The sequence below is a fragment of the Macrotis lagotis genome, chromosome X (genome assembly GCF_037893015.1).
Source record: "Macrotis lagotis isolate mMagLag1 chromosome X, bilby.v1.9.chrom.fasta, whole genome shotgun sequence".
Lineage (NCBI taxonomy): Eukaryota > Metazoa > Chordata > Mammalia > Peramelemorphia > Peramelidae > Macrotis > Macrotis lagotis.
Genome location: NC_133666.1, coordinates 542975802 through 542995232, shown reverse-complemented (window position 1 = coordinate 542995232; position 19431 = coordinate 542975802). Strand labels below are relative to the sequence as shown.

Below are 19431 nucleotides of genomic sequence, written 5' to 3'. Positions count from 1 at the left end.
CTATTCATAGTAGATCCTAATTTAGTTTTGTTTTCTTTATTTTAAATAAGCTTTTATTGATGTCTTTTGTTTCTCACATATAATATGTATTCCAAGTATTCTTTCCCCTTCCTCTCCAGAGAACCACTCCAATATAACAAATAAAAACAGAAGATACATAGCTAAATTTTAAAGAGGAAAATCATCAACACAATTGATTTATTGAAAAAGTTTGAAAATATGAGCAGTGTGTGATACCTGTGGACCTCCTACCTCCACAAAAGGATAGGCTACGGCTCTTATATCTTTTCATTCAAGTCATGCTTTAGCTTTATAATATTTTTACATTCACTTTTGATGTTTTGGTATGGGTTTTTTTCTCTCCATTTACACTGTATATATTATTTTCTTGGGTCTACTTAGTTCAGTGTTGTATCAGTTCATGCAAATTTTTCCAAGTTTCTTTGTATTTACCACATAAAATTCCTTATAGCATAGTAAAATTCCATTAAATTTATTTTTCACAATTTGCTTAGTTATTCCCTAATTGATAGGTATCTACTTTGTTTCCAGTTCTTTGCTATCACAAAAAGTGCTGCTATAAAAATTTTGGAGTATATGAGAACTTTCTTCTTATTGATAAACCCCTTGAGGCATACGTTCAATAATGGAGTTGCTGGTTCAAAAGGTATAGATATCTTAGTCACTTTTATTGATTATCCCAAATTACTTTCCAAAATGATTGTATAATTTACAGCTCCACTAACAAGGTATTAGTGTGCCTATTATTTCACAATACCGCCAACATTGACTATTGCCATTGTTTAGTTATCTTTATTAATTGTAGGGAGTGAGGCATAACCCTAGAGTTGGTTTGTTTTGTATTTTTATTTCTATTACTAATTTGAATCATTCTTTCATTTGGTCAGAAAAACATTACGTTTTCAGGATTTTTCATAGTTTGAATATTTTGCTATTTGTTCCATATGATTTGATCTTATCTATTGGGAAATGAAAATTATGTATGTATACATATGTGTATGCCATGTGTGTATATATTAATTATATATCTTGAATGTCAAGCTATTATCAGAAAAATGTGATATGAAGATTTTTTCCTTCTAAATTCCCTTCTATAAATTAATTTTGTCTATGCAGAAGCTTTTCAGTTTCATATAATAAAAGTTAATTATTTTATCTTTTGTAATTACCTCTATCAATTGTTTGGTTAAGAACACACCTCCTACCAATAGCTATCAAGTGTATATGATTTCTTTCTCTTCTAATTTTGTATAAAATGATCAAAAATATTAAAATTATATACCATTTAGAATATATTGTAGAATATTGGTATAAGGTATTGGATCTAAGTCATATTTTACAGATTGCTTTTCAGTTTTTCCAGTAATTAAAAAAAATCAAATGATGAGTTCCCCCCAATTACATAATTTATGTTTTCTACTATATCAAACACTGAACTATTGAGTTCCATTGCTTCTGATTCTCCTTTTTTTACTGTGTTCTACTGGTTTATTGCTCTATTTTTAAAACAGTATTAGATAATTTTGATGACAGATACTTTATAATATAGTTTTAAGTCTCCATCTCTACTTTTATTCATCATTTAACTTGGTATTCTAGTTGTTTTCTTTTCCCAAATAAAATTTATTATTTTTCAAATTCTGTAGAGTATTCCTTTGAAACTTTAATTGATAGACTATTAAAAACATTGAAATCATCATTCCTAACTTAGCTCTAAAGGTTTATTAATGTGTTTTCTTATTCTACAAAGTTTTTACTCATATAGTCTTCAAAGGTATCACTCCCTTTATTCCTTGCCCATTTCAAACAAATTTAAGGTACATCTGGATATCACTGAGTTTAATTTTTGTTAAAGGAACTTACCACATAGTTCTTCTGTGTCGAGATTGCTTCAAAAAGATAAAAGAAAGAAAGAAAAGAAACATGATTACTTCCTCTGGATTTTAATTTAAATGTTTGTGAAATCAAATACAGTCATTTTTAACCCATAAAAGGCAACCTATAACAATGCCTCTTAGAGATACTCACCTATTGAATCCTAAGTAGGTCTAAAATAATGTTAATTAATATTGATTGAACCAAATTCTTTCAGTCACAAGCTACTTCTTTGGAATGTTCTGGAATATTAGAAGAAATTGTAGCCTAGAAGAGGTGTTTCTTGAGCTCTTCATTTACAATTACTTTGTAAATATCTTGTATTTACTTATATGTGAATAAATTGCTGAATTCCCCCCCCCCCCGCCCTCTCTTTCTAGTCCCCTAGTATAATATTAAGGTCTTTGAGGACAGAAAATATTTCTTTTGTATTCCTAGGGTCTGACATAGGGACACCTAATAGTATATATCTAATAAATACTTGTTGGACTATGCTATAATTTCTTCTCCTCTGCAAAGTCTTTTCCTTACAGCAACTTTATGGGATTGGTTCACAATTATTATTATTATTTTCCATTAAAGATAAATCTTAGACTCAATGAGATAAAGTAATTTCATCAAGGTTACAGTTTTTAGAGACAGATCAATATAGGACTAGAATCCATGATTTTTTTTAAATTCCAAGTCAGATGTTCTTCTAACATTATCAGAATGCCTCTTACAGACTGTAGGGAATTCAGGGGAGGGAAATGGCTTGGGGGGATAGGGGTGTTAAAAGGTTGTGAAATTTTGCATAAATTTGTTGTGCCATTATCACTCTCAGAATAAGCATTGACATGGATTTGTGGGATTTTGGATACAAATCAAAGACTTGAATGCTCTGTTTTCTTCCTGATTTATAACAAATCATACAAAACTATAAAATGATACTTTAGAGTTCCCAGAAATATTGTCAACCACCCTTATTTTCCTATGAAGAAACTTAGACTTTAACAAAAAAATGAGCATATTAGGACTCAGAGGCATTACCCTTAATCTCATCACTCAACATAGGCAAGGTCAAATTCAGGACCTAAGTTTCCTTATTCCTAGTTAATGTTTTATCATTCTGCCTTTCTACCATGAAACAAACAAACACACAAACAAACATTTCTAGCACTGAAGCTGATGCCATTTGTATTCTTTCTCTTGTAGGACTTTAAATAATAAAAATAACTAATGATATTTATATGAAATTTTAATTAGCACAAAGTACTTTACCAGGGAGTAAGCATTTCATTATTACCACCATTATTATAGTTTTTTCTTATTGTTATTCTAAGTTTCTTTGAATTTAAGGAACTTGCCAAAATTCATATAATTTGTAAGTAGATGTCCCAAAAGTCTTGTTGCAGTTTTGACCTATTAAAATGTTTAAATTTGCTGTAAGAATTTGTGGGGCCCTGTACAAGAGCTAACTCAAACCAATTTTAATGGCCATGATAAAAACAATACTTTCCACTAAATAATAATCCATACTTCATATTCATTTCCAGAAATACTTCTTCCTTGATCTTCAACAACACTATAAAGGAGAGTTGAGTGCCTTTCCTTATCTTTTCTTCCCTGAATCCACACTGAACCCTTCATTTTTTTGTATCACAATTCAGACCATAGGAGCTTAGAGTATTTTTCAGGTCAATAGCCATAATTCTTACCAAAATTATCTGCTAACAAAACAACATACAGCATGACCTGAAACATTTCCCTTTTTAGTGGTTTTTTGTTCTGAGTTGCTTTTGGGAAGTGGTACAAATTGTATGCATTACAACAGGGATGTGTAGCTGAATTTTAGCAAGCAAGATTTCTTACTGTATCATATTTTTATCTTACAATATTATGGAACTTAAAAGACAACCAAGAGTAGCTAGATGGCACTGGCCCTGGAGTCAGGAGGACTTGAGTTCAAATTCGGCCTTAGATACTTAATAATTACCTAGCTTTGTGACCGTGGGCAAGACACAACCGAAAAAAAAAAAAAGACAACTAAGTCATATGCAAAGCATATGCTAGTCTTTCTAGCAACCCTACTCTATAGTATAGAAACCTATACACATACATACCTAGGCATGACAATAAACTAACTATGACATTAAAGTATTAAAAAAAGAAATAAAAGAACACAGTATTACAAGATGTGTACTCACTGAAAAACAGAACCAGAGATGATTCTGTTACTAACAGTATAGTCTTATTGTTTTATGGCATGAAATAGAACACTATTCTGATAAAGAACTAATAGTGAGAAAACTAGCTCAATGTGGTTTTATCTGGTCAAGGTCAAATGTTCTCTAATTAGCCTCTCTTCAGTAGAAATATCCATGTATGACTATTTCTATTACAAAATAAAATAATAGCAGGCAGCTAGGTGATATGGATAGAGCACTGACCCTGGAGTCAGGAGGACATGAGTTCAAATCCAGCCTCAGACATTTGATAATTATTAACAGTGTGACCTTGGGTAAGTCACTTAATCCTTGCCTTTCAAAAACAAGAAATTAAAATAATACAATATTTTTGCTTTTCCCAGATAATTAACATATGAATTTTATGATATCCTATATGTCATTTTATTATCCTTGAGAAGCAAGCGTAGCATGACTTAAAGACTTTGAAGTAAAAGTAACACCAACAACAACCTTCCATTTCACAGGGCTTAGAGGCCAGAGTCCCTGAGATCCAGAAAATCCATGTAAAACTTTAATTATCCTCTTGTACCAGAGAAGAAGTCTGAATGTTTTCTCTTTCTTTAATGGGTGTTTGGAGTACCTTATTATAACATTTGGGTTGATATTATACAACACTGTTCAGATATTTTATACATTTCTGAATTTCTAAACTTTTTCTGTGTCATTTAGTAGCTTTTACAAGTTGTCTGCGGTTTCTACAAAACTCTCCCAAAATTCCTCTTAAATTTTTTAAGACTACCCACAATATATCAAAACTGTGATGGGGAAAGTTGTACTGAGGAAGGGATAACTGTAGATTTGAATCTCATCTACCTCCTAGTTGTGAGACCTTTGGCAAATCACTTCACTCTTCTGAGACATTAAAAAAGTGAAATAAAATAGGAAAAATTGTAATTAATAGAATCTGGTTTCAGGAGTTGTTTTAAGGACCAAATGAAATAATTGATGTGAAAGTTTTCACATTTTTCCCTTGGTCCTTAAAACAACTCCAGAAACCCATTATAAAGCACTTTCACATCAATTATTTCATTAGATCCTTAAAACATCTCCTGAAGCCAGATTCTATTAAGTACAATTTTCTTTATATATAGGTTATCCCAAAAGTCTTAACACAAATTTTAGTTATAAAAGCTTAAAACTGTCCTAAGACTTTTGAGACCCTTTGGGTAAATTTAATATATTCATAGCAACATAGACAATTTTTAAATCAACAAGTTTATCAAAACTCATCAGGTTTGCCAAGTAGACTTTTGATATTTGAACCTATAAAAAATTTTACAAAAATCAGAACTTATTTTATTGAGGGCATTTAGTGATAGGCTAGTCCCCACACTGTGGCCCTACTACAATGTCTCATCCTGGTCTGGAGATGAGTAAGGGTCTGGATGAGTAAGTAGCAGATTCTGTCAAACTGGAAAGGTTTTTGAATATGTCTGAACATGGACTGTGAATTTGTCATATGAAAACCAGCTATCACTGCAGAAACTTTCTATTCATATGTGGAGGGCCTGGGACCTATGGAAGGAGGACCCACATCCATGGAATCATGGCTGCCTGAAGTCTTGGAAATAGAATAGCTGAAATTGTATGTGTCCCCCCCATTCCCTCCCTTTAAGACACCAGTATGAATCCAGATAAACTAAACAGATTTGTGGTCTAATGGACTTTGTGCTTAACCCTTTGAAGAAAGTCATCTGTAACAGCAATTTCAGTTTTGTATCATATATAATGCTGCTACAGTATCTATTACTATATGCTATATAATATGCAGTATATGTAGTATACTCTAAACAGTATACTATGATATTCTATTTTCTTCAAAACAAAAGCAAAATTCAATCTCTGAATAATTTGATATCAAAATCATATATATACTTATATACACACATACCACTTTAACATTTATATATTATATATAATATACATATATATATATATATTACATATATTTAACTTTATATAGTCTCCTCTCATTTTCCTAGCCCTGTGATATAGGTGCTAACATTATTCTCACTTTGCAGATAAGAAAACTAAGATATTAAATGACTTGCCTAGGGTCACATAGCTAGTGCCTAAGTTAAATTTTGAATTCAGGTCTTGCTGAGTCTCATGTCTTCTCTACTCCATGTGTAATTTCTTGATCATGGAGAGTGCAGTTGTGTCTCCATATTTTCCCCTACATTTTAATTTTTTTAATCTGTTTTAGTTTTAAGAGAGAGAACATGATACAATGAAAAAGGCATCAGATTTGGAGTTAGAAGGTCAAATTTAAGTTCAAATCCAGCTTTGAGGATTATCATCTATTTCACCTTGGGTAAAGAACATTAAAAACATCTATTGGTCTCAGTTTCTTCATCTGTAAAATGAGGGAATGGACCTGATGTATTCTAGGGTCCTGACACCTCTAAATCTATAAACCTGTCATCAACAGGCATGGAGATTTCACAGCATATTTAATATGGAAACATGTGTAACATTATTGTACATATATAATCTAAAACCTAAAGCGGGGTGAGGGAGAGGTGAGCAGAAGAAAATTTTACAAAATTGAATATTGAAAATTATCTTTTAGGGCAGCTAGGTCATACAGTGGATAGAGCACTGACCATGGAGTCAGGAGGACCCAAGTTCAAATCTGATCTCAGACACTTAATAATTGCCTAGCTGTATGACCTTGGGTAAATCACCTAATCCCCTTGCCTTGCAAAATCTAAAAAAGAGCAAAAAAAGAAAAAAGAAAGAAAATTATCTTTACATGTAATTGAAAAAAATAAATAATAAAAAGGAGAAAGAATTGCAATTATTACTCTTTCGAGATTACAATGCCCTTTTCTTCCACACAGTCTGGATTTGTACAAGATTTCTGAGCTCCTTCTCTTTCTCATAAACAAATTAATAACACACTCACTGATCTATGAACCATGAAGCTAGAGATACAGTGCTGGATCTGTAGTCATGAAGATCTGAGTTCAAATCTAGCCTCAGACACTTACTAGTTATGTGACCTTGACCAAATCACTTTGTCCCTCTCTATCTCAGTTTCCTTTGCTGTAAGATGAGGGTAATAACATCACCTAACTGCTAAGATGTTTTGGGAGAACCAAATGAGATAATATTTGTAAAGTTCTTGGAATAAGGGACTACGTGATACAGTGAATAGAATACTGACCCCAGAAGGACCTGAGCTCAAATCCAGCCTCAAATACATAATACTTATTTAGCCATGTGACCTTGGGCAAGTTACTTATCACCACTGTTAGGAAAAAAAGCTCTTGGAATAAGGTACACTAAATTAGTGTTTTTTTGACTGACTCTCCGCCTTGTCACTTTCAGTCTTAACATAATATAAGAATATTAGTAGTGTTATGAACAGGTTATTGGACTTGGAGTCAGAAATTGTTGCTACTTATAAGTTCGGCAAACATTTATTCAGTCATTTTCAATTGTATGACTTTTTTGTGAGCCCTTTTGATGTCAAAAATGCTGGAATGATTTTTCATTGCCTTCTCCATCTCATTTTACAATGAGAAAACTGGACCAGGGTTACACAGTTAGTAAATATCTGAGGCTGGTTTTAAGCTCAGGAATACTTTCTGACTTCTGTAATTCTACGATGGAGTGAAAGCCTAGTGAACATGGACTTCACCAAACCTTTCTGAGACTCAATTCCCTATTTTTTAAAATAAGGATAAAAATATACATAGTACCTAAATCACAGGTTTGTTGTTAAGGTCAAATGAAAGATTCTAGCATTTGAAAGCTTTTTGTAGATTGCCTTGGCAACTACTAATATTACAATGTAAGATATTATTTCTTCAATGTAACAAAATACTACCCTTGGAATCCCAAGAAGAATATGGGGTTCCAAAAGTATTTACATGCAATAAACACTTTCAGTTGGGGAAGCATCTGAATTATGAACATTCCATTTAGTTATTTAGCTAGTGATTTCATTTAGGATAAGTATAGCTTATGGATACTTGTTTACTGACTGATTAATATAATGATTAAATTCATCCATTTAGTGAGTATTTGTTAAATCCCTACTATGTGTGAGACACTCTTAATAGTTGGGGATACAAAGACAAAAGCAAAAATAGTACTTATCATCAGGGAGCTTAGCTCTGATGGGTTTATAATAACTACAAAATGTGCATAACTGCTATCAAATCCTTTATTTTACAATGTTACTTTATGAATTTGAGAGGGTATGAGTCAAAAAAATCTTCCATTATTATTAGGGAAAATCTATAGAGATAACTCTGACCCCACCAAATAGCACTGATGAAAATCAGCAATGGGAGTAGCAATGTCAGAAGAGTAATAAAGGATTTGACCCTATAAATGTATCTGAATGCAATTTATCCTCATAAATTTGTCCCTTGCTAGTTTTAGAATTTCATCCAACAGTGAGATGTGGTTGTCATGGCAATGATAGACTACTGAAGGTCCCAATAAGGAGTTACCTGAATTCTCCAGGACCTAATAGGAGTGATCCATTTTCACAAGACATAGTAGTTCACCAGGGGTTTGAAAAGCAGAACTGAGTTAGGACAACAGAAAGAAAATCCCCAAATCTTGAGTATGTCTTCTGAAGGCAAGGAAATTTTTTTTAGGGTTTGCATCTTAAATCTAGAATGTGAACAGACTGGTTTTTGACTAACATAATTGGTCTTTTTTATCATGGGACTAGTAAAAACTTAAATTATAGTGAAACAATTTTATCATTACAGATGCTGGTCACCTGCCAAGATCTATGATGGGATTGAAGTGAAATAGCATTTAAATTATGTCATCAACTAAACTATGTGTCAAATAAGATGGGAGAGGAGATGGAGGAGAGAGACATCATAGTGATAAAATGAGATGCATTTACTGGTATTCCCAGTTTTTCTATTTTAATAGATTTTCAACCCTCTAGCAACACACATTAAACGTTTTTCTTTCTAAAAGAAAAAAACATTGAACAAAGATTGACTTAGTGCTTATTACATATAAAACAAAACAATATGCTCTAGAGGGAATAGAAAACTGAATCACTCAGACATTCATTAAAAAATATATGCAGCACTCATTCTTTGCTAGCCCCACTCTGTTGAGTCCTTCTTGGGCTGGAGAGTTGCCCACAGAGGAAGAATATGATGAATATTGGAAATCTGACCTTTCTACCTATGGTTTAAAAAGCAGCAGCAGAAACGCTAAGATTGGTTGCGAGTGAAAGCTGTCTGATGTCTAGAAATACCACAGATGAACAGATGTCTTTAGTCTGCATCCTATTTTCTAGTCCTGAATTAACTTCTCCGCATTTACTAGTAGAAAAACATAGATGACAGAAAAGATGCAATGGTGTACCTATGGGGCTTCTGCTGACACCTTCAATATCTTTAGAAACACATTTTTAAATTTTCTAGGAAAGTCATATTCATCTTTAAATCCTACCAAAAGTAATGAAAGGGTGATCTTTGCATTTCTCCCAATATTAGTAGAAAGCTTCAGGATAGCCCAAGAATTAAAGTCCACATTCAGATTAAGAGGCTTTCATGATCTCAAAACCAAAAATGGATGGAAGGTTAAGAATAACAAAGGAATTTAATGACAAAAAAAGCCTTTCCAGGATACAAAAAAAGAATGATTGCTAAAAAAATTAGTTGGATACTAATTACACCCAATATAATCATTGCCTATTTATTTTAACTGACTAAACAATTCAACAACTTGCTTTGTTCAGAAAACACTTTGATTTCCAAGGCTATGATTACCATTAAGGAAAAATCCACAGTCAAAAAGAACTCGGCTATCAGGCAGCTCTCACCGAAAAAAATTGTAAGAGTTTTCTGAATTCAAAAAAACCCACAAAATAACAATCACTTTTAAAAGTCTTTCTTTTCTGCTTCCATTTACCATCATTATCTGTAATGTGACAAAAAAACACTGGCAAAGGAGAAAAAGAATTTTCTTGGTGAATTTTGATAGTTTGTGAAATATTTATATAAGAATATTCTACAAGTATATTTTAAACCCTAAAAATTAATATGCAGATTAATTTCTTGAATTTAATTATAGTTCTATGATATCTCATTGCTATTTAATCAATATTCATATATATGTGTATTTGTAACAAAAACTGGTAAAAGCTATAATTTTTTTGGAATCTTGAAAAATAAAACAAGCTCTCTTGTTTCATTCTCCTTACTAAGGTCAACATTTCTACTAATACCCTTAATTTGTATGTCTTTTTACTCTCCCAGAAGCTTTCCACTCTTCCCATCTCTTTCTAATTTTCAGTGCTTTATTTCAACCCACAGGAGAATGAATTTACATTTCTTGCATAGGGCAAGTGGAAAAGATCCTGAATTTGGAATCAGTCCAAATGCCAGTTCTTACAATAACCACCCATGTGACAGCAGGAAAGTCAATTGTCTCTCTAGGTCTTGGGATCTTCAATTCTAGAATGAAAATGCTTGGTGAAGTTGAAATAAGGCACAGAGCTATTTTCTAATGGAGCTAGATAATACCTGTACATAAATAAATATAATGATGGATAACATATTAACTGGCATTCCAGAAATGTAAAACAGAATGATAATTGATTACAAAGAGAGAGAAGTGTCTTCTTTCCTTCTCTGAGGAAATGAAGAAAGGCTGAAATGGCATTTGAGAATAATAAAATACATAATCAAATGAATTTCATTTTTTTACACTTTTTGCAAGACAATAGGGTTAAGTGGCTTGCCCAAGGCCACATGGCTACGTAATTATTAAGAGTCTGAGGCCGAATTTTAACTCTGGTACTCCTGACACCAGGGCTGGTGCTCTATCCACTGCACCACCCAGCCTTCCCAAATTTCATTTTTAAGCAGGTTTTTATAAATCTCTTTTATTAGAATACCAAAAATTACCCCCTCTATATTCTTCTATCCTTAGCAGAGAACCATCCCATAAAAATATTTTTAAAGACAATAAAAAAGAAAAAGGAAATTTATAAATCAGTAAAACTGACCAACACATCAGACAAATCTGAAAATATGTATAATGTATCATACTAATCAGCCAACCATCTCTGTAAAGAGGTGGGGTTGAGAGGTGTTCTTAGCATCTCTTCTTTTGAGTCATACTTGTCCTTTTTTCAATATTTGTTTTTTATTTTTTGTGGTTATTCATTCTGTATATTGATGACATTGTGTCTATTGTATCTTTGCCTCTGCTTACTCCACTTTGTTTCAGCTACTTAAAATCTATGATTCTTTATATTTGTCACATTTTTCATTTATTGGTATATGATAATTGCTTTCATGTAATGTAATTTGTTGAGTGATTATGTAATCAATAGACAACTATTCGGTTTTCAGTTTTTTCCTAACACAAAAAGGCTAATATAAATATTTCAATATATATCAGGACTTATTTATTATCAAATTCTACATTAAAATACTTTATGGTAAGAGAAGAAATAACTATCTTTCAAGTCAGAAAAACTCAGGTCCTATTTCTGCCATATGCTAGCTCTGTGTGACTGAAAATGGGCAAGTCACCTAACATCTCAGTGTACCAGGTAGGTCTTTATATCATTTATTGCAAGATAGTTGTCAAATTTCTCTGGGGGAGGTTTCTTCAAATTTCCTTTGCCACTGAAATCACAGTTCTTAACAACAATAAACTCCAAAATGATGATGATTGCTTGTAAGATATGAGAAATAAGGAGAGAAGTCAAAATGAGCTAGTTGTTTTGAATGTCTTCCATAAAATTCCTTATAGATATTTCAACTTACTAGCCTTTTTCCATTTTGTTTATCAGTATAATAGTAACAGTATTACTAGTTAGTTTTGACATTTATATTGTGCTTTAATTTTACAAAGGTCTTCACAAGCAGTTTATCTTCACAGAGACCCCATAATAGACGCATAATTTATTGTGATCTTAATTTTACAGAAGGGGAAACTAAGGTTCAAAAGTGAAACTTTCTTAAGATCATATTGCTAGTAAGCATGAGAGTACTAGAATGTGACACTTTGATAATAAATGTGATTCTCTACCTTCTCTTCCCCTGGGTCAAACAAGAAAATTGTGAACAGAGCCAAGGTGAGAAAAAAGGTAGAGTCAAAGAAAAAAAAAACATATGCACACAAATTACTAAGAGAAGACCCATGAACAAAGTTTAGTTTGACAAAATAACTTAGAATAAAATAAGCTTATTTAGCAGGCCTAATGAAAACTAAGGTTAATTAGCTGTTGTCCTTCATGCTTGAAGAAGACCAACATGTCAATCACTTTGTTGGAATCAAGGTACAGTGTGCCCAATTGTGACTGATCAGACCAATACAAGCTTGAAATGATCTACCATGGATTAGTCCCAAGAAGTTCATATGATCACTTGGAATAGACATATCTCTAAATTTGTGCCTCTCGTATTTCTTTTGTGCTACTGCAATTCTGTTTCACTCATGGAGCATAGGGCCTTCCCACCATGCTAGGTGGTCCTTTGCTAATGTCATGCAATCAATTCCAAAATTCTTCAGAGTGTCCTTGGATATAGCTTCTTCTGATCTTCACATGAGAGCTTTCTTTGTGTGAGTTCTCCATAAATAGTTTTTTTTTTTTTTAACAAATGTACATTTGGCATTTGAACAACGTACCAGCCCCCTGAGTTGTGCTCTCTACATTAGAGTTTCAATTCTTGGAAGTTCAGCTCAAGAAAAGACATCAATATTCCATAACTTATCTTGCTAGGTGATTTTCAGAATCTTCCTAAAACAATTCAAATGGAAGTCATTTAGTTCTTGGAATGACTCTGATATACTGTGTAGGTATCACAGACATAAAACAAAGAAGTCAGCGCAATTCCTTTGTAGAGCTTCCATTTGGCAGACATCCTTATGCCACTTCTTTGCACACCTTCCTTCAGAGCCTCCCAGAGCTAACTCTGCCAATACATGCATCAACCTCATCATCAATTTGTATATCCCTGGAAAGTATACTGCCAAGGTAATCAAAGTATCTTGATTTACTGTAATCAATGGCATTTCATATGGATAGTGTGATGCTAATTGATGGTGAACATCTTTTTTTTTTTTTTTTTGGTCTTGACAGGTCAAAAATTATCTTAAGCAACAGAGAATAGATCTATATTCTGTTATATTTCAGCTGCAGAGGTTGCCTTGCATGCACAATCATCTGTGAACAAAAAGTTACACACAGCTCTCCCTCCATTTTAGTCTTGACTTGTAGCCCTTTCAAGTTAAATAATTTACTGTCAGTGCCGTTTTTGTCCTTGTTGAAAGTATCTGACAACATTAATGAAACATCATTTAAAAAACATTATCCAGAACCTGTGCAAGCCATCATGAAACTGGTGTAAATACTCTGGACAACCAAATTTTGCCATGAACTTCCACTATTGTCTCACAACTGAAAGTATCAAAGGCTTTGGTGAGATTGATGAGCACTGTGTAGAGTCTTCTGTTCTCCAGACATTTATCCTGGAATTGTTGAATACTAATCATCATATCACCATTCCTTGGCCCTTTTTCATGTCACATTGGTTCTTAGGTGGTTGATATTTTCCAGGGTAAAGGAGCAAGTACCCTATTAGGGGTAGCTAGGTGATGCAGTGGATAAAGCACCGGCCCTGGAGTCAGGAGTACCTGAGTTCAAATCCGGTCTCAGACACTTAATAATTACCTAGCTGTGTGACCTTGGGCAAGCCACTTAACTGACCATTGCCTTGCAAATACCAGAAAAAAGGAATACCTATTAAAGGATGATTTTTGCAAGAATCTTGTCAACAATGACTAGAAGACTGATCCCCCTATGATTTCACAAGACAACCTATTTCATTTTCACTTATAGAATTGAACAATGGAGCACTGGGGATAAACAAGGTTAACCTCCTTTTGCCATATAACTCAGAAAATTTCAGTCATCTTTTAGATTTGCAGTGGATCTGCTGCCCCATGCTCTTATCACTGATCAAAGTGGCTCCATTAGCCTGGCTAATTTAAATACATATTAATTCTTTGGCCCATAAATAGCCCTCACAGAATCATAAAAGTGCTTTGATATGTTACTATCAGCAAAAAATTGAATTTCATCTGCTCTCTTACTAAGCCAGGTATCCTGCATCTCTCTAAGCTATATTTGCAGTTTTCTTTTGATGTAGTTAAACATTGTCTTTTTAGAGATGGATGAATTTTCCTGCTGGTTAATTGTGTGGAGGTCTCATTTTTTTCATTTAATAGTTTCCGAATTTCCCCATCAGTCTTTTTTTTCCTTAGGTTTTTGCTAGGCAATGGGGTTAAGAGGCTTGCCCAAGGCCACACAGCTAGGTAATTATTAAGTGTCTGAGGCTGGATTTGAACTCAGGTACTCCTGACTCCAGGGCCGGTGCTCTATCCACTGCACCACCTAGCCACCCCTATCCTTATTAGTCTTGAGGTCTGTGAATTCTCTGGCCCAGAGGAGTAGTTATGGTACTGTATACCAAATTTCTTGAAGCTGCCCACTCCTTTTCTGCATCACTGGTGCCAGCCATGTGTTGGTTCAGTTCTCTTCCAAGTTGGCAACAAATTGGTCATACTCAGAGAAGCACTGAAATCTTTTGAGATTAAGCTTTCTGGTAGTTATCCTAGCTTTGATCTGCTGTTTTTATTGGACATAAATATATAGTTCAGAGAAAATGTGACTATGGTCCATCCAGCACTTAACATCACCTTTACACTCTCACATCCTTTCTATTTCTTCTCCTTGTAATGACATAGTCCATTAAATGATAATGTTTGCTGTAAGAGTGCACCCACAAAGTTTTAATGCATTTATGTAAACAGAAGATAGAGTTGGTGATGAGAAGGTCATATGTTGCACAAGTCTTCAGTAGTAAATGACCATTGCTGTTGCTGTTTCCTACTCTGTCCCTTCCTATCATGTCTGGTAATCTGTGCCTACTCTGGCTTCAAAGTCATCCAGAATTAGAATCTTGTCCTCTTTCAGCACATTGATTATGAGGATCTCTAGGGCTTCATAAAATTTTTCTTTGACCTCATCAAAGTTCATTATGATGAGAGTATATACCTTGATGATGGTGGCATGGAGCTTTCTTCTAAGTATCAATCATATTGTCACAAGTCTGTTCACTTCTTTTGAGAGAGACATAACAACTTGTTGACTCGATTAGTTTTGATTACAAAACCTATACCAGCTTAATAGAACTACTAATCATGTGTAGCCAGAAAAATGTGTATCCAGCTCTGAATTCAATAAGCTGACCTTAATTTGTCTGTCTTGTTTCACTAAGGGCCACCATTTGGATGCAGTACCTCCTGGGCTCTTTCAGAAGAGTTGTTGTCTTTAAGGTCTGCAGATTTCATGTTGTACACAAGTGTGTATACACTCCATGTACCTCATTGATGAATGGAATCATTTTCACAAAAGTTTTGTACATTTTTTAGGGCACAGAATAGGATATTTTCCTGATGTTGTAAGCAAGCTAGAGTTAGTTTAGGTGAAAAAGAAAATTTTAGGTTACCTGTTTTAGCTCTTTCCTCACACCAGAAAGTAAGCAGTTCAGATCTTAAAAAAAGGTTGCTCATCACTCAGGCAGCTGCTGAATCCCATAACTAATTCCATCCAGTGAGAGGACCATATAGCCAGGTGCCTGTGAGCACCATTGTCAATCCTTTCACAACCAACAGTCCCTAGTGTATCCATACTTACTGCTTCATAATTTTCCCATTGCCATAGGATTATGAAATAAGTAACAATGGTAAAATGGTGAAATGGTATGGATGATGTCTTTTAACTCACATATAAATTGAATTTAAGTGAGGCAGAGTTATCTGAAGTCATGGACCTCACTCTCTCTTCCAGAGTCATAGAAGTCTAATGGAAAGAAAAAAGTCAGGGTTACTAGTGGTGACTTGGGATGCAATGGATGACCTGGACATCTTCAGTCTCTAACCAGTCTCTAAGTGCTTCACAGTACTTGTTTCAGCTGCTTTCATGGCCCATTGGAACAAATTATATAAATCTTCACATGCTTTGGGGTAGGACCTCTCTCCAACTCACTAACAGATTTGTGGCCCCTGATTTACCCTCAGTCTGGTTTGGCTTTTCTGTCAAAATGATTTACTAGGGTGTGGGTACTGCACATGCTACAACTTCTTGGGCCATAGGTGAATTGGGTGACAGTTGGACACCAAAAGTGAATTAGCAGCTCTGGAAGTGTTTGGCAGCCTCCACATCAGAGGTAATAGTTTCCCCTAAACACTTGTATATCCAATGCAACTGAACAACTATTTGAAGGGCTAAATCAACTGATGAAGTTATTTGATACTTAGCCCTTTTTTCAATATCTGTAAGTTTTCATTTTTTTTTCTATGACCCTTTTCCTAAGATCTTCTCTCCTATTCTCATAAGTATTCTTGGCTTTTCTCAAGTAACAACTTACTATCTCCTTGACATCCTTAGAAGGAACCTTCAATCTGCCAGCACATTCATCTTGGAAATTATTTTCAATTCATCAGAGGAACTGTGAAGGCCCTAATTCTTCCCTTTCTGGGGATAAGTATAGAAGATAATCCATAGCATTTGAGTTAAGAAGGAACAAATAGATAGGGAGGGATTGATGACTATACAAAGTGGATGATAGAGCAGCAATCTGCTGGAAAAGATAAAAAAAGGGATGAGATCCAGGGCATTTGTAGATGAGTTCACCTTGGTAAGGAGAAGGGCCCCCCTTTTCATTAGAGACAGGAGTAAAGATGAAGATAATGGGGAGAAAATAGCCTAAGGTTTTGAGGTGAGAAAAGCAAAAAAGAGGGAGTTAGTGAATGCTTAGGTAGAGAAGTTTGGAATGACTCCTATGGATATGGATATGGATATGGATATGGATATGGATATGGATATGGATATGGATATGGATATGGATATGGATATGGATATGGATATGGATATGGATATGGATATGGAATGACTCCTATGGGATAGTGAATCAATGAAGGAAGAGTAAAATAAAGTTTATCATTTCTTAAGTGCTGGAATGTAACCTAGCTCCCAGCCTCTGCTGGGTGGGGAAGAGGCAGCCCTGTATTCCTTGTGGTGTGCTATTTGCTACCTGGGGAATATGATTCTGAATTGATGAAGAGAAGACTGTGTGGCCATTTGATGGCCAGATGTAACTGGAAAGCTTTTCAAGAGGAGACATTTTTTTTTTTTACTATTTTGAGAAATGTATGTGGTTCCAGACTCTTTTTTGTAGAGAGACCCATGCAGAGACAGAAAAAACTTTAAGAAGCAACAAATAAGTAGAAGAGCTGACACTTCATTTGCCTTTGATTTCTACCTTGCCTCCTCCCATCTGAGAGACTTGAAAATTTCTACCTGAGTGAAATCAGAAAATCAGAGATGTCCCTAATCCCCCCAAACTCTCACTCACTATTCTCTCTCTCTCTCTCTCTCTCTCTCTCTCTCTCTCTCTCATTCAAAGAGCTCATTCCCTCTGTGTATTTTTTGGGTATACCTCCATCTGTGTAACTTTTCTGATTTCTGTTTGCTATTTGCTTGAATAAATGAATTTCCTTGCTCTTCTCTAGGGAAGGAGGCAAGCCTGTGGACATAATCTTGGTGTATGCCTCCCCCTTTAAGAAATAGCAATCTGGAAGACTGAACTAATAAAAATATTATTTCTCTAAACTGGGGGAGTGGGGTAGATAGATATAATTCTAGTCCTTTACCCTTCTGTCTCTGAGAGAATAGCATCATGACAAGCCTCACTGCACCTTGTCCTCCTTTCTTCTAAGTAAGCATTAGTCTTAGTTGGAAAAGGGCAAACAAGATTCTAGATATATCTACTTATGCCTCTCCTGAAACCTACATTTATGGGGACAGAACATAAAAAATAAATACATACATAAATGCATAAATAAATATAGTAATGAATTCTTCAAATGATTGAGAGTCCCAAAGCAATAATTTTTAAATCCTGATTTTCATATATTTGGACTTGCTTAAATAGAAAAAAAAACACTTATGTTTCAGTAAATCCCTCAACATTTTAAAACTTTAACTCATTTTGAGTTTTTCTTAAAGAGTTATAGATTTATAACTAGAAAGAACTTTCTAGAGCTCTTCTAGTTCAATTCCTTCATTTTACAGATGAGAAAATTTAGGCCAATAGACATTAAGTGACCCATGTGAGGTCTTACAAGTGTCAGGATATAAACACAAGCCCTCTGACTTCAAATCCAACTTTCTTTCTTCTGTACCATCCACTAATACTTCAGATAAGATCAAGATGATGATAATTTGATTATTTCTTCCTAGTCTAAAGCAATCAATCATTAGATGAGATTTCTGTGTTATGGCATATGGAGAATTATTATTTTTTCTTAATATAAATGGTTTAATGTGAATATTGATATGATGGGATAAGAACTGATTTGGTAAATACTGCCTAGATTATTAGATCAAAGCAATCAATTAATCGATATTTCCAAACAGAAGACAATTAGATGAAAAAAATGAAATGATTTCACATGAAAATTGTTCTGAACAATGAATCAAGGTTATAAAAGGTGACAAAATGTATATTTTCCAGGCAATGAAATATGCTGTTAAATATGCAAGACAAATAACTCCCTAGAAAGTAGTGGGCAATTCACAAGAATGAAGCTGCCTCTGCAGCTGGCTCTATTAAAAGAGGACATCAATGCCAAAGCTCCTCAAATATGCATTGCTAATCAGGGCCCTGGAAAATCATTTAAAGTCTCTGCACAGAAGAACCAGAAAGGACATCCAGATTCCAGGGATCAAGAAATATCAATAAGCAATTCTTGGCTGGAGCCTTTGATTTCAGATCACAACAAAAAAGGGCTGAATTGAAAACAGAGTTTGGGATGATGGTGATGAGAGGAAAGAGCACAGGATTTGTAGTAAGAGGACCAAGTTTCAGATCTTGCTTCTATCCCTTTCATTAATGGGTGACCTTGAATAATTCATTTCATTTCTCTGGATCTCAGTGACCTCATTTATAATATAAAAGGGTTAGACTAGAAGATCTCCAAGGTCCCATTTCTAAGCTATGGCCCTTTGTACCTCATTTCAGTCTATTGATGGAAATGCAACAAAATGATCCTTTTATTTCTTTCTAATTTCTTTATTTCTAATTAATGTCTAATAAGACAGTATCCAACTCCAACAAAATAGTTCCAAACTTTTTTATGATAATTAATGATAATAGTCAGCATTTATATAATGTCTACTATGTGCCAGATATTAAGCTACCCACTTTACAAGATATTATCAGTCCTTACAAAA

General features: G+C 34.1%; 1 protein-coding gene across 1 annotated transcript in view; it reads right to left on the bottom strand.

Moving 5' to 3' along the window:
• The window catches only part of NECAB1 (N-terminal EF-hand calcium binding protein 1), a 221208-nt gene that overhangs the window by 115896 nt on the left and 85881 nt on the right, over nucleotides 1-19431 (bottom strand). The window contains exon 4 of the mRNA XM_074199984.1: nucleotides 1885-1910. Within this exon, the coding sequence (XP_074056085.1) occupies nucleotides 1885-1910 (26 nt within the window). The remainder of the gene's footprint in view (nucleotides 1-1884; nucleotides 1911-19431) is intronic.